Source organism: Hemiscyllium ocellatum, chromosome 16, assembly GCF_020745735.1.
Source record: "Hemiscyllium ocellatum isolate sHemOce1 chromosome 16, sHemOce1.pat.X.cur, whole genome shotgun sequence".
Classification (NCBI taxonomy): Eukaryota; Metazoa; Chordata; class Chondrichthyes; order Orectolobiformes; family Hemiscylliidae; genus Hemiscyllium; species Hemiscyllium ocellatum.
In genome coordinates this window covers 71,400,209-71,422,159 of record NC_083416.1, presented here as the reverse complement: position 1 = coordinate 71,422,159, position 21,951 = coordinate 71,400,209, and the positions used below count along the sequence as shown (strand labels likewise).

Sequence of the window (21,951 nt, the reverse complement as noted above, 5' to 3'; positions counted from 1 at the left end):
TCTGTGAAATCACTTGAGTTACAATTATAAAGTCAATTTCGGTTTAAATATTTGTGAACTCGAGCTCACAAAAGTATTTGCACAACTTCTGGATAACTTGGAACTCCTCTGAAATGTTATTAATTTTGCACTTGTTGCCAAATTAAAGGAACCCTGAAATAACAGTAGATTAAAAAAAGGAAGTAGAACAACAAAAGGATTCTCTCTTGCCCTGAATGCTGGAATTCAATCATGGGTTGAACCCCAACCTATCTTCATAGTGAAGAATCATAAGACCCGAATATACAAGCTGGCACTGCTGCCCCTCCTTGAGATGTGAAAGCTAGCTATTGTTTGGAGTTGGTGGGAAGATGTTGAGCTGCTCTGGTCTTTGGGAAAGAATTACACAACACCAGGTTATAGTCCAACAGGTATATTTGGAAATATTAGATATCAGAGCACTGCTCCTTCATCAGGTAGGGAAAGATGACAAAGCTCTGTGAGAGACTTGCCTCTCACAGGTCACATTCCTCTATCCAATGCATTCCAGGCCCAGTCCCTCAGTCAAATTATTGCAGATCAAGTGACTCACGCCCCACCCCTAATCGATGTGCCCGCACTTGTGTACCTGTCAGGTAGGCAAAACCTTTCTCAAATGTTAGCCATAATTCAAGGGAATTGGAGTACAAGAGCAAGGAGATCTTACTGCAGTTGTACAAGGTGCTGGTGAGACCATGTCTGGAGTACTGTGAGCAGTTTTAGTCCCCTTATTTAAGGAAAGATATTACTTCATTTGAGGCAGTTCAGAGAAGGTTCACTAGGGATGATATCACTGGAGTTTTGAAGCATGAGGGCTTATCTCATTGAAACTGCCACAGTACAGGAAGGGTATCCAAGGAAATGAAGGCTTTTGGAGAAGGTTCACAGAGTTTTACCAGGATGTTTACCAAGATTAGAGTGTATTAGCTATAAGGAGAGCTTGAGCAAACTTGGATTGCTTTTGTCCAGTTTAAGGAGCAGCGCTCCGAAACCTAGTGTGCTTCCAATTAAACCTGTTGGAGTATAACCTGGTGTTGTGTGATTTTTAACTTTGTATACCAAGGTCCAACATCGGCATCTCCACATCATGGATTGTTTTTGCTCAAGTATCAAAGGCTGATGGGCGAACTGATGGAAGTATATAAAATTATGAGAGGCATGGATAGGGGGGATAGTCAGAGTCTTTTTCCAATGGGGGAAAGCCAAAAACTAAGTGCCATAGGTTTAAGACGAGAGGGGAAATGTTTAAAGAAAATGTACGAGGAATTTTCATTTTAACATAGAGGTGCATAGAATGTGCTGCCATAGGAGATTGGGGCACATGGGAATAATTTCACTGCTCCTCTTCGGAATCGTGCCATGGATTCTTCGAAACCAGGCTCATGCGACATTCAACCCACAGGCTACAGTGTGGCTCACCCAGTAGTCCTATATGGCTCATCAAGCCATGGTTTAAAATGTAGAGGGAAGTGTGATGGAAACTTTTACAAGGAGCTGTTCTCCATTCAACAGTCATTTCAATACCATTTCCAATCAGCCTATCATCAGCAAGTGCAGGAGAGAAACAGTCTGTGACTGGAGGAGCAACCAACTCAACACATGATTGATTGCCAGGGGGGATGTGGAAGGTGGCTGAGTGAGTCACGGGAGACGGGTGAGTGAATGAACAGGGAGTCATGGATGTGAGCGAGTGATCAGTTAGGGTTTGATGAGTGAGCAATGGGAGATGGGTAAGTTGAATGACTGTGACATTAATGGGTGAGTGAGTGATTAATGGGGCGGGGGGGGGTGCGGTGGAACAAGGTACTCAGCCATCTGTCCCCTCTGTCTTCTCCTCCTCATCTGTACTCTGCATAATCTACCCATAACCTATCCATAAGGCAGGTTGGGAGAGAAGGAGAAACAGGCTGGGCCCACTTTCATGTGAATTCCTCTAAGGTCAACTTTGAGTGTGCTGGACCAGAGATGAACCACTGCTTGTGTTAGTTAAACCTAATATCTTACCTCAGCTGTGGTCCCAATCTTGTCCCTGATGATAAGGAGTGTGGGCATAGTCTTTTTTTCTCTCGAGCTCTGCTTCTGAATTGAAAGGTGAGAAAATAGCTTTATGAGTTATCCCTGCTAGTTGGCACTTTTTAGTGGCCATTTTTCTTACTTAATCATTGAAATAATCAGTTTATTGCTTTGGAATTTTGTCTTTCAAACTTATCTTTCTGAAATTTGCCAACCAACCTCCAAAGTGAGAGAAAAAATTGATTTGTGCCCAGAACAACATGAGAAGGTTTTAAAAGACAGAAAGGTTGGTATCTGAGCACTGCATTGGAGTGTCAGCTGTGATTCTTTGTTAATATGTGCTGAGACCCTGGAGTGAATTATGAACCATGCACTTTATGGCTCAGAGGCGAAAGTGCTATTAATGGAACCATGGCTGACTCCTATCAGTTTAACCTGTATTGTCTCTACCTTAGAGATCATGTAACTTTCCAACAAAATCAAAGGGACTCAATGGGTATGAGTATACCGCGGCAAAGTAGAATTGAAATAGACAATCAGTCTTGAATGGTGCAACACATTCTTAGGCTGTAAGACCTACTGCTGCTCCCATTTCTTATATTTTCATTACTTATGTCTTAATGGCTGGAAGTATCATGTGAAACATGACCTTGTATAATCTTCTTACAATTTGTAAGTCCCAGAATAAACATTGACTGCTCATAGCCCAAGTTACAGTTTGGTAAACAGTTTTATCAGCTGTTAATAAATTGCCCATTTATTTATTGATGCTTTAAATGTATATTCTTTGGGAAGATAGATGCATTGTGTTAGCTGTGTATTAACAAGCAATTGAGTTTGCTTATGTATTAAGAAAATCATGAAAGCAGCTTACCATATGCTTGGAAGTGCAACTGTCTATAATTCTGTGTTGTGTATAATTATAGGCTTCTGGTATAAATTTAGCTCTGCAGCCCAGTCACTAGTCTGCCTTTTAGATAAATTTGAAATGGTATAATTTCAGAGGCATTTATTAATCCAAAAATAGGGTCAATTGCTGTACAAAGCAAGGGAATAAAAATGCAGAAATTTCCTGATTTGGCTTGCTGGTTCATAACATTCTAAGTATTAGGGTCAGGATTGATGCCCATTGACCATGCTGCATTATTTAATAAGTTCACAGTTGATCTGCCGCCTGTCCCCAATGACCTATGTCAATCAATAATCACATCTAACTCAACCTTGACTATGTTCAATGATCAGAGTCTGTTGGTCTCAGCCCAGCATCATAATGAGACCATCTGTGAACTGTATTAACAGAAACAGATGGCCAGACTTCCATATTTCTGCTGGGCTTTCTTATTATGAATGTTTAACTGAGATCCAAAGCTTCTTCATGGATAAGCTCAGCAGGGTATTTTTAGAAAGAGAAAGGGCGAGAGTTTGCTTTGCTCGATAGTTCATATCTTTCAACTCTTTCCTTGAACATTTTCTTTCACTTAATTTGTTTATTTGATCAGAATTAAGTGGCGTGAAGTAGAGCAAAATTTCATTATCCATGCTACAATGGCACTGACACTTCTTTTGGAATTTAAGAGAGGCAGGTGATTTTAGATCAGATTATGGAATTTTTTTTGTCATGAGCACTTCAAGGCTTGCTCATGACAAAATGGCACATTTGGGTGAATGGACATGCAGTTGAAAGACAAAGATAAGATGTGTTTAATATACCTTCCAAAAGATTTCCAAATCCAGACCATAGTCCATAAATCCTTTGAAGGGCCACAACCCATATGTTTTAAAGCAGTTGGTCTGGCTGTATGAAAATTGATTTGGGGCGGGGGGATGGGTCAGTGCAATGTCTACTGTGACACTGGAGCTGGCCCGACCAAGATTACAGAGTGTGGGCTTATTATCCGTACCTTTATCCCATGCCAGTGAAAGTTACTGTTGCTGAGAAAGGTGTAGCAATCCTGGAATGAGGCATAGCTTCGCATTTTTAAAGTACTTTGGAGGTGCCCCAGGTATTTGAAAATCCAACAGCACAGTAGAAGGCTTAGGGTGTAGGTTTGCTCGCTGAGCTATAGGTTTGATATCTAAACGTTTCATTACCTGGCTAGGTAACATCATCAGTGGCGACCTCCAAGTAAAGCGAAGCTGTTGTCTCCTGCTTTCTACTTGTATCTTTCTCCTGGATGGGGTTCCTGGGGTTGGTGGTGATGTCATTTCCTGTTCGTTTTCTGAGGGGTTGATAGATGGCATCTAGATCTATGTGTTTGTTTATGGCATTGTGGTTGGAGTGCCAGGCCTCTAGGAATTCTCTGGCATGTCTTTGCTTAGCCTGTCCCAGGATAGATGTGTTGCCCCAGTCGAAATGGTAGTTTTTTCATCCATGTGTAGGGCTACGAGAGAGAGAGGGTCTTGTCTTTTTGTGGCTAGCTGGTGTTCGTGCATCCTGGTGGCTAACTTTCTTCCTGTTTGTCCTACGTAGTGTTTGTGGCAGTCCTTGCATGGAATTTTGTAGATGACGTTGGTTTTCTCCATGGGTTGTACTGGGTCTTTTAAGTTTGTTAGTTTTTGCTTGAGAGTGTTGGTGGGTTTGTGTGCTACTAGGATACTCAAAAAATACAGTGCGCAGATTCTTCAAGAACAAACCACAACAAGCAGACCAAACACAGTCAGAAACCCTAACCACCTTACCATACATCGAAGAAGTTTCAGAAATGACAGCCAAACTACTAAGACCCCTCGGAATCCTAGTAACACACAAACCTACCAATGGGGTAAGGGAGTGAATTGGGTGGGATCCTCTTCAGAGGGTCAGTGTGGACTCGATGGGCTGAATGGCCTGCTTCCACATTGGACAGATTCTAGCCTGTAGCCCTACATTTTCATCTTTTCTAGTGTTAATTTAACTCTCTTTTGAAAGTTATTATTGAATCGGCTTCCACCACCCCTCTATGGATGTATAGGGCACAAGTGAATTCCCAGTTAATGCTCACTGCCTGCATACAACTAAACAAATTTAATACTCAGTTAATACAATGAATCTACGGTTCCCATTCCAGATCTTATTCTAAACCGTTGAATTCCTCTCCTTCCTCAGCCGTAATTCAATCTAAAGCTTGGTGAGCTTGATTGACGGTTTTTGATTTTTGTCCGGCCTTTTATAACATTTTCTTAGCGCTCAGTTCAATTACTTTTGGTGTTTCATCTCAATTCCTCTTGCATCCCTTCATTTATCATTGTAGTGGGTCTGCAAACAAAGAGCCGTGGTCATTGTCATTGATCTGAGTGTTTATTTGGACACAACAGTGACAACAAGAATAATTGACAGCGCAATGAAACAAACAGCTGCGGATGTTGGAAATCTGAAACCAAATCTGAAATTGCTGGCAATTCTGATGAAGAGTCACTAGATTTGAAATGTTGGCTTTGCTTTCTTCACACAAATGTTTCCATATCTGCTGAGTTCTGTTTTTGCTTCATAATTGACACTGTGTTGTTCTAAAGATTAACAATGAGACATCTCTGATACTTTCACTGTAATCTACATTGTCTTTAAAATTATTTTTGTCATGCTGACATTCCTTGGGAACATAGAGTAGTACTGAATGAAATGGAGCTAGAGTAAGAACTTAGAAAGACTTGTTATTTTGAATTGAATTGAATTTATTGTCACGTGTCTCAAAGCATAGTGAAAAGCTTTGTTTTGCGAGCAGTACAGGCAGATCACAGAGTAAAGTAGCGTAGATAAGTAAGTAGTATGTAAACAGCAGCAAAAACAAAAACACAGCTACAGGCAACTGTTAAGCGTTTATGAGTCCATTCAGTATTCTAACAACAGTAGGATAGTTGAAGTGAACTTACTAGTGTAATGTTAAACTGAGAGCAGTTTCTCACTATTTGCAGATCTCGCAGGACAAATACTGTCTCAGAGTCTAATTGCTCCTCATCCTGGGTGTCCAAGAATATCTGGACCAAAACCACTCATTATTGTGAAAGGTTTATATTTAATGAGAAGAGGCAAAGGCATAATGTAAAAGTTTTGCAGTTTGTGGAAACTGAGGAAATGATTCCAAACATGTGACTTTGGTGGGCACCTAGATGATGCAATAGGAGTGCTTTGTGGTTGGAAGGAAACGCTAACACAGAGGGAGCTGTTGATGAAGCCAGACTTGTATATGCTAGAGCGCTCGAAATAGCACTTGGGGTAGAGACTTTTGCCAGGAAAGCTGGTGAATTATAACTCACAGAAACTAACAGCTTCATCGTGAGGGGAATTGGTCAACCACGTTATATGTGCTGTCAAAACAAGCATCTTCCAGACTATTTAAGAAATTGGACAGTAACAGCAGTGTAAACGTGGCTGTCTAGAAACTAGAGTTGTCCAAAAGCAGAACATATTTCTTCCTGGGTACCATCAGTCTTTTTGGAGACCAATAACTTTCTAAGTTGGAACTTTCCCAGGCTTAGTTGCTGAGAGTATTTCCTTTCTTATCCAATCAAATGAGGGACTTGAAAGAATTAAAATCTCCAAAGGTGGCACAAGTTTCTGGCAACTTGCGCCAGGAATGAATTGTATTTTTTTGGAACTATTGTGCAATACATTACATTTATTGTTGTGCTGAGTTATTCACATTCTCGGGGTGGGAAATGTAACTGTGTGGTTTTTAAATTTGACTTGGAAATATCTTTGTGATAAAATTTCATAATGTTGGATCATTCAATTTTATATAATACTATGTGGGAGGAAGAGCATTATATTGAGTGAATGTTAGAGAATTGAGTGTTGATTGGAAACAGAAGATTGAGGTAGTTGAGTTTATGGTGGATAATTTGTTGTGAAGACATCATCAGGATTAGTTACCAGACCTGCATCACTCTGCTGTTTTTGATGGATCTAATTATTCTGTTGCACATGAGTGATTGCCAGTGCCTATTCCGTTTAAGTCTCTTACTGTTAATGCTTCAAATATTGAACATGAACATGCTCACAGACCACTCTTCATACTTCTCACACTGGTGACAACTCTTCAGGAGAATCTCCATATAAGATTGTGAATCCAGAACATGTGAGAATTTGAATTTTTTTAATGCTATAATCCAATTAAATTTATTTAACTTAGTTCAGTTACGTCAAATCTCTATAATTTATGCAAATTACTGCTACCTATTTTGGTTCGTACAAGACTTAGTAAAATGGTATAAAAGGCAGGAGTCTTGAATGGTGTATTTCCACTGTTCTTTAATGAACATTTTCACAACTTCTTGCGGATGATTTGTCAGCAAAAATGAAACCCTTCTGTTTCTTTACTGGTTGTTCCAGAGGAATGTTGTCTCAGGAACCTTCTACTCTATCTCAAACAACTTCTCTGTAGGAATTCTGCTCTTGGAGAACTTCAGTAGGTGGCTCGCAACGAGTTCTACTTTATCCCCAAAATGAATGTTATTTTATGTCAGAGTTGAACCCGTTGCAACATGGCAATTGGTCAATGTCTAATGAGGGACTAATTTAATCAGATCCTAGTCTTAAGTAAACATTAAATAGAATTATTTTCCTCTAACACTTATCTGACTCTATACAGCTGACTGTTTACAGAATCTTCACACTTTGACCCTTTGTAAGGTCATATTAAACTTTTTAAGGCTATTCGGAGTTTGAAGATGTCTTTCACTCATTAATTTATTCTAATTGTGCATATTTCATGCAGCAAGTACGGCTTTAAACTTTAAAAATAAGTCATAGAATCCCTACAGTGTGGAAGCAGGTCATTCAGCCCGTTGAGTCCACACCGATCCTCTGAAGAGCATCCCACCCTATCTCCATAAATCTGCATTTCCCATTGTTAATCCAGTTAGCCTGCATATCCTTGGATACTATGGGCAATTTAGCATGGCCACACCCACCTAACCTGCACATGTTTGAATTTTGGGAGGAAAGCAAAGCACCTGGAAGAAACCCATGCCAGACACAGGAAAAATGTACAAACTCCACACAGACAGTTGCTGAAATGGAATCAAAACTGGATTCCTGGCACTGTGAAGCAGCAGTACTTACCATTGAGCCACCATGTTGCCCCTCAGTCAATAAATAATGATTTATTTTTTTAATGCATTAGTTAAAGTTCAATATTCAATCACCTACTACTTGTTTGCTAATTAGTGAAATAATCTTTCAAATATTTAGTCAGTACGAGACTTTAGCTTTCTTTACTTGTTAATCTTTATGGGACTAAAAAATGAATCATATTTTGGCAGAATGCAATATTCTGGAACTTATCAAGATTGAAGAGTAACAATTTTACCGCTCTGCAGTTTTTAGAAGCATAAGCTTTATAAAGGATTAACTCAGTCCTTTCAATAATAACATACTGCATCAATTCATTAATTATAACTTAATCAGGGTACATTACTAAACAACTGGCTGGTTCATGACAGGCTTTTAATATCAAAATCAATATATAGTTAATAAAGAAGAGTTGCACAATGTGAAAAGTCTGCAGGAAGCCACTGTTAATTTTTAAAATGGCTGAATTGACCTTGTGGACTTAATGGAAGTGATTGATTTTTATAATTAAATTTGATGATCCAGGCCACATGGAACACACAATCTGTAATATTTCCATTCCAGGGTTCATTTAATCAACCTGCATATTATGACACATAGGGTGGCACAGTGGCTTAGTGATTAGCACTGTTGCCTCACAGCACCAGGGACCCAGGTTCGATTCCAGCCTCGGGTGATTGTGTGGAGTTTGCACATTCTCCCCGTGTCTACGTGGGTTTTCTCCTGGTGCTCCGGTTTCCTTCCATAATCCACAGATGTGTAGGTCATGCTAAATTGCCTATAGTGTTCAAGGATGTGTAGGTTAGGTGCATTAGAGGTAAATGTAGGGGAATGGGTTTGGGTGGGATACTCTTCGGAGGGTTGGTGTGGACTCTTGGGCTTAAGGGCCTGTTTCCACACTGTAGGGATTCTTCTATAATCTCTGTGGCAGGTAGGATTTCTACGCAGAATCTCCTGACATGAGGACAGGGACACTCCCATTGTACCATAAGAACCTGATTTAGCATCTGAGAAGAAGTTACCATCTGCAGCATCTATTATTAATCATTGTTCTTTCAATGTCAGCCCTATTGAAGCTGTCTGCAAACATTAGGGTTTCCTCCCCATCTATTACTGCCAAATGTTACAAATATGTCACTTTGGTTTGAGTCCCAGTGATATATAATCCATCTTTCCTGTCAAAGATTGCTCTGATAATTATTTATCGTATTGGTGTAAGCTGCAGTTGGTGAGTTTATTTACTGAATAACCAAGCTCGTTTGTAGACATGATTAGTTTCAACTTGTTATTCTGAGGTGAGAAGATGACATTTATGATAACCGGTTAGATTTTGCAATGGCATGATATCGAATGGTGTTTTTAGCTATTTAGGTTTGCCCTTGCATCTTTCAGCTCAAACATTTTTTGCCTATTAGGCCACTGAAAGCACAAGGTAATATCGATGCACTGAAGTGAAGAGTGCGCTAAGGCCAAGAGAAGAGAACTGTATTTCTTTAATGAGATTGTTATTTTTAAAATCTTCAGTGTAAAGATGACAAAAATTGAAGATAAAACCATAAGGTTGAAGCATTTGCAACCACCCTCAGCCAGAAGTGAAGTGGGTGAGCCATCTCAGCATCCTTTGGAGGTTCCAGCATCATAGATGCCAGAGTCTGAAAAGAGGTAGTGAATGAAATAGTTGATGCATTGGTGTTAATTTTCGAAAATTTACTAGATTCTGGAAAAGTTCCATTAATCTGGAAAGACTAAATATAACTCCTTTATTCAAGAAGCAAGGGAGACAGAAAATAGGAAACTATTAGCTACTTAACTTGATGGATGTACATGTATTTGGAAAGGCAAGGACTGATTCGGGATAGTCAACATGGCTTTGTGTGTGGGAAATCATGTCTCACAAACCTGATTGAGTTTTTTGAAGAAGTAACAAAGAAGATTGATGAGGGCAGAGCAGTAGATGTGATCTATATGGACTTCAGTAAGGCATTTGACAAGGTTCCCCATGGGAGACTGATCAGCAAGGTTAGACCTCATGGAATACAGAGAGAACTAGCCATTTGGATACAAAACTGGCTCAAAGGTAGAAGACAAAGGGTGGTGGTGGTGGTGGAGGGTTGTTTTTCAGACTGGAGACCTGTGACCAGTGGAGTGGCACAAGGATCGGTGCTGGGTCCTCTATTTTTTGTCATTTACATAAATGATTTGGATGCGAGCGTAAGAGGTACAGTTAGTAAGTTTGCAGATGACACCAAAATTGGAGGTGTAGTGGACAGCGAAGAGGGTTACCTCCGATTACAACAGGATCTGGACCAGATGGGCTAATGGGCTGAGAAGTGGCAGATGAAGTTTAATTCAGATAAATGCGATGTGCTGCATTTTGGGAAAACAAATCTTAACAGGGTTTATACACTTAATGGTAAGGTCCGAGGGAGTGTTGTTGAACAAAGAGACCTTGGAGTGCAGGTTCATAGCTTCTTGAAAGTGGAGCTGCAGGTGGATAGGATAGTGAAGAAGGCGCTTGGTATGCTTTCCTTTATTGGTCAGAGTATTGAGTACAGGAGTTGCGAGGTCATGTTACGGCTGTGCAGTACATTGGTTAGGCCACTGTTGGAATATTGCGTGTAATTCTGGTCTCCTTCCTATTGGAAAGGTGTTGTGAAACTTGAAAGGGTTCAGAAAAGATTTACAAGGATGTTACCAGGGGTGGAAGATCTGAAGTACAGGGAGAGGCTGAACAGACTGGGGCTGTTTTCCCTGGAGCATCGGAGGCTGAGGGGTGACCTTATAGAGGTTTACAAAATTATGAGGGCATGGATAGGATAAATAGACAAAGTCTTTTCCCTGGGGTCGGGGAGTCCAGAACTAGAGGGCATAGGTTTAGGGTGAGAGGGGAAAGATATAAAAAAGACCAAAGGGGCAACGTTTTCAGGCAGAGGGTGGTACCTGTATGGAATGAGCTGCAAGAGGATGTGATGGAGGCTGGAACAAATGCACCATTTAAGAGGCATTTGAATGGGTATATGAATAGGAAGGGTTTGGAGGGATATGGGCCTTGTGCTGGCAGGTGGGACTAGATTGGGTTGGGATATCTGATCGGCATGGACGGGTTGGACCGAAGGGTCTGTTTCCATGCTGTACATTTCTATGACTCTATGACATTTGCCATGGAGAGGATTTTAAAATCAGCCTTAAAGGACATTATAGCTGGGCCCTTAGAAAAACTTACGATAAACAGGAAAAGTCAGCATGGTTTTTGAAAGAGACATAATGTTTAATCAATTATTGGAACGATTTGAAGGTGTGGTTAGGTTCTGCAATGCACAGGCTGGCAGGGTGCTGGAGGCACATGCAGTGACAGTTTCTGAGAGAGAATTGGATATTTATGTTAGACAAAATCTGTAGAGCTGTAGGGGAATGGCTGAAGAGGGCGACAAGCTGACCTGCCCTGAAGGAGAGGCAAGCATGGAATGCGTAGCCTCTTTCTGTACTAGCTGTGATCTGTGAGTCAGTGATACCAACAACAAAGAAAGGTAAAAGATATGAAGAGTGTTAGTGTTAATTTTTCACTGTCATGAGAAAATGTGGTGCGAGATGTTTAAGATGTAGGACTTGACAGGCAGATGGACCTTTTCCTCTGCTAGGGGAACCATAACAAGGTGATATCACACAGACACGCAGAGAAGTACCAGAAAGCAATTCTTCATCCAAAGTAGGGTCTAAATATGCAGCTCCCTTCCCTCAAAAATCTGTCATGACCCATTGATAAGAACGATTTCAAAACTGAGGTTGATTTGTTTTCATTATGTATGGGCTGTTACAGAGCATGAAGCCAAAGCAAATAAATGGTGAGTTAAGATCTCGATCAGCCAGTAACTATTTGAATGATGGAACGTACTCAAGATTAGCCTACTCCCCTTCCTTCAGTTTACTAGCATGGTTCCTGGTAAGAGGACAGTCAGCCATGAGGTAGGATCAATGAAGTTGGGTCTGTTCTCCCTGAAGAGGAGAAGGCTGAACAGAGATCTAATTGATGTTTGAGCAGATTGGATAGAGTAGATGGGATGAAGCTCTTTCTGCTTGTAAAAGAAGCAAGAATGAGAGGGCATAAATGACGTGCAAAAGAAGTAAGGGTGACATAAGAAAAAGCCTTCTCACAAAATGAGCATTATTTGATGTCGATATGTGTGATCTTCTTGTAGATCTTCTGCACCGGTATCTCCAAATCATTAATACACAGGTATGGGATGCATTACCTGTAAATGTGGTGGAGGCAGGTTCACTTGAGGTATTCAAGACATCCTGGGCTGATTATTTGGAAAATAATAGCACAGAGGCATATAGGGAAAAAGCAGGAGATTGGCATGAGCCAAGACAGCTGCTGCAGGCACGATGGACTGAATGGCCTCCTTCCACGCCATAATGATTCTGTGATTCTATATTGACCAGCTGTCTGCCTTCAAGATTAATTTTAAGATTAAAGGATTCACAAATTTGGCATCATACGCTCCCATTTCACTGTCACTGTGGCCTCTATCAAAAGACATTTCTGTTTATATAAAAAGAGAGCAGTGAGTTTTCTGAATTGCTTAATGGCGAACTTTAGTCAACAGCCTGAGGCACCCAGCAAATCTCCCATCATATTAGTCGCACAGTGCATTTCGAGATGCTTAAGATGGTTGTAGGACTTGACAGGTAGATAGATAGAAACTTTTTTCCTCTGCTTTGGGAACCCATAACAAGGTGATGTTACACAGCCATGTATTCATTCATCTTAAAGTTATTCACCTTAAACATGAAGTGTGATCGAGTGTAACAGGAAAGTAGGGTGACACAGAGAGAAAAGTGAATGTCTCATGTAAGATTTGCCAATCCTGAAGTAATTCGCAAGTAATACATCGCCTTCTGCTTACTGTGACTGAGTGCTTGAGGCATTTAGCACTCACGGTCATACTGATGCTTGTTTATCAGCAGTGAGTGTGTACAGGTTTCAAAACAGATGCTGGACAAAGTTAACATTGAGTTGGTAATGAGTGTGAAACAGCTGTGTATAAGGCAGCTCAGAGCTGAAACTAAAACTCTTGGATTTAACAGAAGGAGTGGGCGCATGAGAAGTTATGAGACCTATCAACCATTTTCTTTCCAAGTACAGATGACAAGGAAACAATCTTTTACTTTATACAGTATATTCTATGACCACAGGACATCCTAAATTGATTTGTAACTAATAAAATACTTGCAAATGTTTACTTACTGTTTTAATATAGGAAATGCAACACCAAATTTGCACAAAGCAAAATCAGGTAAATAGCAATTTGATAAATAAACAGGTAATTTATTGTATTTATATTAGCTGAGGAACCAATATTTATCAAAGCATTGTTGATTCACCAGAACAGCCAGATATTTCTTAAGCAAAAAATATAACTATCTCAGGACCAGAATTTTAAAAGAAGTTTTGGATCTGGAGCCAATGCTGTTCCATTGAAGGCAAATCATTTTAATGTCTGAACAGCCAGGCTTATCACATTATTTGTTCTGCAAAGATGTGACTGTAATCTACATGGAGATACCTTGATATTTATTGAATTGGATATTGGTTTTCAAATGATGCCATGTTTTAATTGTTTAGATCTGTTCCACGCTTTTTGAAGATGAAACGTTTGGCTCTATATCTGTTGGCATTCTGGTGCTATGTCTGGCAAACACAGGCTGAATTCTTCACATCAATAGGTAAGACTTATTGAAATGTTTATATTTTTGTTGACATACTGCAATCCATTGATGTTGTCGGTCATGTCTGCAGTCTTTCTTGTTAGCTCACATCAGAGCTGCTGCTGATGTTAAGCATGAGCAGAAAGATATTGATATGCTGGACCCCTTGCAGTCATAACTAAAATTCATTTTATATTCCTTAAGGTTGTAGATTTCTCCATTTTGCCTTCATCCCGACAGATTTGAAGAAAGGTGTTTGGGGTTTTGGAATTCCTGTCTGATGTCCCTGAGAACATTTCTGAAAATTGGGCCATGAATATGCCCCACTACATTCCAATGATGCTCAGACATTGGACCCAGAGCAAGATCGGCTGAGTCAGTGGATGGTATCTAGATCTTGGGAGGATGAGAAGAGATGTATAGGACAGAGATTAAGCTTACATTGTGAGTGACCTACAGCAGTGCTTTGGAACCAAGCCAAACACTCCAGCTCCTCATGATTCCATGTTCTGTTCAGAGAAAAATATGCATTTGCCTTATCTTCAACCTCTAGCTGGTCAGACAACTTTAAAGCCTGAAAAAAGCTCTCCATTATTTTTGGCCACTTTAAAAGTGGGGTCCTTTAACAGGATGTAGGCCTCCCTATGTTTATTTCCCATGTTCATAGGAATGCTTAAATATCTGAGTTAATACTGCCCCCTTATATATAAAGATAGGCATCTTTGTTATGTGGGTTATGTTCATGTAAAATCAGTAATTGTTGCAGCCATCTAATGTCTCAAAAACAGGTGTAACAGGCTCTAATTTTTCTCGTCTTCCCTCTGCCTCTGTTTTTCTCTATTCTGCTGATAATGCTTAGGTCCGCAAAGTGCTATGGCATGAGTAATATGATATACTCTGACTGTGCTGAGGGGAATGATTACTCTAGCAAGCTTCAAAATAACATTTCAATATAAGATTATTTATTTTGCCCAGATATCTTAATCTTCCTTAAATTGCCATTTAGATTCTTGAGAATTCCTTCTCCTCACCTACTCATCTATCATTCCTGTCCAAGACACACCGTTCACCTCAATTAATGTTTAAAACAGCCATTCTAGAGTGAACACCAGAACCTGTTTGCCAAGAAAGTCAAAGGAACAAGGGCATAAAATGTAAAAGTACAAGACACCTTTTTTGAAATTGCATCCAGAGTTTGAGGAATAATCCTTTTGAAGACGTTTTATTTTGTTCATAGTGTTGAGGTTGTCATCATATATTTTCATTCTTTGAGCAGCAATGTTTTTATCTGCTTCAGGAAAGAGTACCAACAGAAGTGAATTTTATTTGTCATCCTTTCAGTGCTGCAACATTACACGCAATAGTTTACAGTATGTAGGTGAGGCCTCTTCTGAAGTACTATGTGCAGTTCTGGTCGCCCTTCTGTAGGAAGGGTATTGTTAAATTGAATATCCTTTTATTGTCACGTGCATTCAATACAAAATACAATGAAAAGTGTGTAATGTTGCTTGTACATAAGCACCATTCACAGAATAAAATTTTAAAAGATTTAAAGAGATTCCAAGTTTTCCTTCTCCACTATTACAGCATATCACCACCAGAGTCCTGCTCCAGGATGCCCAACACACGGCATGCTACAGAGAGTGATCCACTCTGGGCTACACCAGCCCACACCATGCTACAGAGTGTGACCCACTCCTGACTACACCAGCCCAGACAATGCTACAGAGAGTGATCCACTCAGGACGACACCAGCCCAGACAATGCTGCAGAGAGTGACCACTCTGGACTACACCAGCCCACACCATGCTGCAGAGTGACCCATTCTGGGCTACACTAGCCCACACTATGGTGCAGAGAGTGACCCACTCTGGGCTACACCAGACCACACATGCTGCCGAGAGTAACTCACTCTGGGCTACACCAGCCCCGACAATGCTGCAGAGGGTGTCCCACTCTGGGCTACACCAGCCCAGACAATGCTGCAGAGAGTGACCCATTCCAGGCTACACCAGCCCCCACCATGCTACAGGGAGTGACTCACTCTGGGCTACATCAGCCCACTCCATGCTGCAGAGAGCGTCCCACACTATGGAGAGCATTCAGGAAAGGTTTACCAGGATGTTATTGGGAATGGAGTGTTTGATTTATACAAGTAGGCTTAGTAGGCTGGGACCTTTTTCACTGGAGCGCAGGACGCTAGGGCCTGACCTTATAGAAGTCTATAAAATCATGAGAAACTTAGGGTGAATAACCAAGGGCTTTTCTCCAGGGTAGGTGGATCTAAAAATGAGAGGGTATAGATTTAAGGTCCGAGGGGAAAGATTTAAAAGGGACCTAACGGGCAACTTTTTCATGCAGAGGGTGGTGCATATATGCCAGAATAAGTGATGAGGATTGGTACAATTAGAATATTTAAAAGGTATCTGGATGGGTATATAGATAAGAAGGGTTTACAGGGATACGGGCAAAATGCTGGCAAATGGGATGAGATTAATTTAGGATATCTAGTCGGTATGGAAGAGTCAGACTGAAGGGTGTATTTCCGTTCTGCATATCTCTATGACTGTATGATTCTGTGGTCATTGTAGCAATTTTAAAATGACTGAGTCACCTGCTCAGTTATTTCAGAGGCAATCACGACACATGTGTCAACAAATGTTGAGTAGATAAAAGTCACTCACTTTATTTCCTGAACAACATTAGAGAACCAGTTGGCCTTTGCGATAACAACCTTGTAGTTTTATGGCTGAGACTAGACTTTATTCCAGACTTATTTAATTAAGGTTCGAGTAAATGAAAGCTGCAGACAAAAGTTGCGGATGAGCTGGCAATGCTTGATCAGTTACTCTACTGCAGGTATGTTGAAGTTTCTCTCTCTTGAATTTTTATGGTGCAGTTTCAAAGCGCAGCACTGTTTAGAGAATACAAGTCACTCCGAACCATGATTAAAGAAACAATCCCTGGAACGTGGCCGGCTGGCAGCCTTTCATTTCTTTTAACAGAGATTTTTTTTTAAATCTCATGTGTTTCACATTTAAGAGGAGTCTGAATCCTGCTTCTTTCTACCAGTTTGGAGAGCCTTGTATCAAAACATATGACTAATATTGAAAGGACTCCATAACATAAGAATCTCTTGCACCATTGTCAAAGCCACCCCCACTGAAGGGTTCTTTCCAGATGAACAGACTCTTTTGTGACAAGGAAAGTAGTCTCTCCAAGAATGAATCACGGCTGTCTCTGCAAGACAAGGGTTTCTGTTTTATTGTTCTCATGATTTTTCTTTTACGTTCAGTTTGCCTGAACTTATTAAACCTTTGCAAGTGGGTATGGAATATTAAAGCATAAAGACCTTCATCACAAGGTAAGTGTAACAAGGTCAGCCAGGTGGCTCTCAAAGAATATGAGTTCCCTGTTTGGGGCTGTTAATCTGGTCCAATCAGGGACCCCTTGTTGACAGACAAAAAAAAGAGTATCAGACATTCTGACACTCTGAGAGCTGGCTCTAAGGGAGCTGGATCAGTGCCAGGGACTTTCTATGTGTAAATAAAGAATAACTTTGTGACAAGATCCTGGCCTCTGTGAAGTAAGCTTCTGTATTCGTTCGGGCAGTTTCAAAGGCATTGCACTGGCATCAGCATCCCTGACCCAACCCCTCCCTCTAACCTCACACAGAACTTCCCACACTCTCACGATGAAATACTCACCACTGAAAGTTGTTCCTAATTACAGTTATTTGCCAGTCTTTGAGGAGCTAGTGATAAATAAGGTGAAATTTTTGGGTGCAAGGGCAATGGTAGATTCTGAAAGCTTTTGCGTGCATATCTTTTAATCCACTAAAACGTTAACAACAATATATCAATATGATGATCAAATAGCTCTGTGTTTTTCAAAAAGTGACTTCAACAAATTATGTCACATAGAAGTGACAGTTTGATACTGTGACTAAAAGGACATGTTTGTGACTTATTCTCAATTAATCAAACTTTACCAATTTATTAGAAGAAATTGAGGACTGCTGATCCTGGAGATCAGAGTTGAGAGTGTGATGCTGGAAAAGCACAGCAAGTCAGGCAGCATCCGAGGAACAGGAGAATCGACATTTCAGGCATAAGTCCTTCATTTACCAATTTATCTCTCTTAAATTCATCAAGATTTATTTTTAACAGAAGAACACCTCCTGATAGACTGGATGGCAGAGTAGGCCATTCAGCCCATTTAATCCATTCTACCATTTAATGAGGTCATTGCTGATTTGAGAATTCTCACTGATTAATGTGAGGTTTTGTGTTGGGTCATACGGAAATGTCGAGTGTGGAAACCCGTTAGAAAAGAACAAAATCACCTTTCAAAATGGCCACAATTTTGGGTGCACATTGCACGTTGCAAGCTTTTTGCATTCAATGAGGAAGCTTCCCCGATGGTCCACAGAGGGATGGGTTTCAATGAGAGTGCTGTGGTTGCAGAAAGGTACTGGCACTTACTTTGCCATGGGAGAAGTAAGCAGTGTAAAGGCAGGGAGATGGAACATCAAATTGGCCTTTTGGGGATCTCTTTCGAAGCAAGATCCAGAATACCTACACAAGACTAATTTCTTGTGTCCATAGGCAGGCAAAGCCTGGTGGTGTTATTGTTAGACTATTAATTCGACTCTCTGACTCCTCAGATGCTACCTGACCTGCTGTGCTTTTCCAGCACCACACTTTTTTACTCTGATCCCCAGCATCTGCAGTCCTCACTTTCTCTTATTAATTCAGAAACTCAGCTAACCTTCTGCAATCCAGGTAACTTTTTCATGCAGAGCGTGGTGTGTATATGGAATAAGCTGTCAGAGGAAGTTGTGGAGGCTGGTACAATTACAATATCTAAAAGGCACCTGGATGGGTTCATGTAGAGAAAGGGTTTTTGAGGGATATGGGCCGAGTGCTGGCAAGTGTCACTCAGTCATATTGGGATTACTGATTGGCACGGATAAATCAGACTAACCGGCCTGTTTCCATGCTATATGACTCTATGATTCTTTGACTCTGATTCCACTATTATTTTAGGCGAAAGCTCTAAAGACCCTTTGAGAAAAGAAATGCACTTAATCTCTTTGAAATTCTCTCCAAGAGAAAAACACATCCTCTCCTCATCTGCGATGTCAAAGCCCACAGGATCTCCTGCATTAGTTCAGGTTGCCTCTAATTTTTCTATACTCCAGCAGACACAAGTCTGTCCAACTTGTCCTGATAACTGCTCAGCCCCTCCGTTCAAGTAATTAGGCTAGTAAATCTTTACTGAACAGCCTCCAACACATTACACAATTCCTTGCATAAGGTTCAGAATAAATACTGCATATAATACTCCAGATGTGATCTCAGCAGTGCCCTGGGTAACTGAGAAACAGCTTCCCTAATTTTGTATTCAATTCCTGTACAATCAATAATAACATTTAGTTAGCTTTCCTCATTACTTGTGCCTGCATACTGATGTTACGTGATTTATAAATGAGGATATCCAGGCCCTTCTGTATCTCAGAGGGATCTGCAATCTTCCCCCATTTAGGTAAAATGCTTTTTAAAATTCTTCTTCTTTATAGACCAGTTCACCTCATTAATATTCAGTTTTCTATCTTACCAAACTTACTAACCTGGCTAGAGGTTTCTCTATTCCTGAGATGCTGCCTAACCTGCTGTGCTTTGACCAGCAACACATTTGCAGCAGAGGTCAAAGAAAATCTGGCAGGGAATCCAATGCAGGTACTTGGCAGATTCAGCTCCCTGTGTGCACTGAACAACCATTGTGTTGTATTAGAACAAACTGCAGCACAGTGCGTGATCGATGGGCACCAACCAACTCTTGCCCACACATATCGACATCTTGTAGGTGCCAACTCATCACAACCATCATGGTACCTCTCCAATAGACTGGCAGGGCATTCTAGAAGCACAAACTTGTATTGCAGAATGCACCAGTGTCTACCATTGAAAGGCTACAGAGGGGACATTTTGCATGTAGGGACAAGAACCCAGCTCAGGGATTGGATCACGCTGTATCTCAAGGCTGTTTGCTTGCCCGCTGAGTGGTTACCTGCATGGTCAGAGCATTCATGCCAATTAGTGTAGTTACACACAACTGGGCATCTTATGTTGATGGTCAGCAATCCCCCGTCAAGGGGTGGATAATTTGCTGTATAACACATTTTTATGTCAATATTAATCCTACACCACATGTGCCAGCCACTGCATGTACAGCAAGCAAGCAGTAATATCTCCAAGGCTTAGGGGCGTATTCTCTCTGATGTTCATGGAGGCACTTATCAGAGTTATTCAAGGTAGTCTCCAGTACCAGTTCAGGGGATTGGCTACAGTCAGACAAGCAGTCAGGATGATTGCATTGCAAGGTTCTTGTATCTAGAGAGTGGGTCACTCAGATGGTAAGTACAGAGTTGGGGGGAAGGGAAGTGGAGTAGGACTGATGTAGCTAAGGAACAGTGCAGCCATCATGTCAAAATCTGATGAGATTGTCCTGTCAGCTCACTCAAGGGGATAGGCCATGGTCAGCCCATCAGCTCTGTTTGTAGAAACTAAGGGCAAAGTGTAGAGGGCAGGATGTAAGGGCAGGACATGAGAATGAGACATGCACATTGGTCTTCAGGACTGGGTGCTACAGTCTGGGGGTAACGAAAATGAGAATTGTAAATGGAAGCAATAGTATTTGCATGGAAGGATGTAGTAAAGCATGGGTGAAGAGGGTCATATGGGAAGAGAGTACATCCATGGTCAGGAGTGTAGGACCACATCTGGCACAGTCATCTCATATACCAGGGGCTGGAGAGGAAAAGTGGGCAGGTGTAGGCATTTGGGGATGGGTTGGTGGGATTTTAAGAAAGTATGGAGCCTATGGTGTTTGCAGGATGGGCTACCAGGAACAGAATGTGAAGTTTGGGGGCTTGCTGACATGGTGAGGCAGAGGCTGGAAACCACTGGCTGGTGAGAAGTCAATGTGGCCTTCTGCGGTGTTAGAAATTGAAAGTATGCATTGGAGAAGAGAAAAAAAGGCTGTGACCACACTTTGACTGGATGGAGTAAGTGTCTCAACCTGTAAGGGGTGGCATATAGGAGCTGCCAATGTGGGGTCTTTTAAGGGGAAAGAACATTACACACACACACACACACACACACACACACACACCCCTATGGGCTCCTTTCTCCCTGCACATCCTAACACATTGGACTTCTTGCAACTGTGTGTGTTGCACCTTCCTGACACAGTCACAGAGGCTGCAAAAGAAGAGGGGTTAAAGTCAATGAAGTCAGCAACACTCATAGCTCTGTAAATGCTGTGTTCCTCTTGCTCTCAGATGATGCAGCAGGCTCCATTACCCATACCAGCAAAGTATCCTCAATAGGTTTTCTTCTTGCTCTCCCTCTCATCATGTCTTACTGTGCTCCATAGTTTGTAGCTGGGTGGAGAGAATCTGCTCAGCAATGGAACATATTGATCCCAGCACTTTGATGCCAGAAGATATTTAGATATGGATGGGTCAGATATGCTGAGGATCTTCTTGCCAGGGGCAAAATGGCCTTCTTTGGCTTAAATTTCTAATGGTGAGGGGGAGTTTGCAGGAGTGTGTGGGTCCCCATGGCATGAGCCATATCTGAGCTCGGTACTTCTGTTATTTTGTAGATGTAAGAAAGTCATGGCTTCCCCCAATTATGTTGTTAATATTATTTTATAATGTGCACCCAAGACCTTTAAAGATTAAAACACAGTGATTCTAGGTACCAGGTAAGGAGGGGTAAAATGGTTCCCCTCTTTCTGCACAACAGATTTTTTTTAACTGATGGATTTGTGAATTCGGAGACTATTTAACGAAGTCATGTGACTAAAAGACACTGTAGTCAGGTTTCCTATTGTTTAAAGAAAAATAAAATATTTGTTGTACTTAACACCCAATCTAGGTAAGAATACCAATAAACTTTTCAGATCTCTATCACACGTCAATGCAACAGTTCACACACACATAAAATCAAGCTACAATTTAAGAGAAGCCCAGTAAAATGTAATGGTGTACAGATCTGGTAAATTGATAACAAGACTGATTTCACACTGGGCATGGTGATCTCTCAATTCTGTATTGAGACTGTTTATCTTTTCTGGAGGAAATAGCTGCCTGG

At 41.0% G+C, this 21,951-nt stretch overlaps 1 protein-coding gene across 3 annotated transcripts in view; it reads left to right on the top strand.

The window, feature by feature from the left end:
• Window positions 1–21,951, top strand: part of LOC132823468 (prolyl 4-hydroxylase subunit alpha-2-like) — a 94,870-nt gene that overhangs the window by 21,995 nt on the left and 50,924 nt on the right. For all 3 annotated transcript variants that reach the window (XM_060837368.1, XM_060837370.1, XM_060837369.1), the window contains exon 2: window positions 13,707–13,807. In XM_060837368.1, the coding sequence (XP_060693351.1) occupies window positions 13,729–13,807 (79 nt within the window). In that variant the 5' untranslated portion in view covers window positions 13,707–13,728. The remainder of the gene's footprint in view (window positions 1–13,706; window positions 13,808–21,951) is intronic.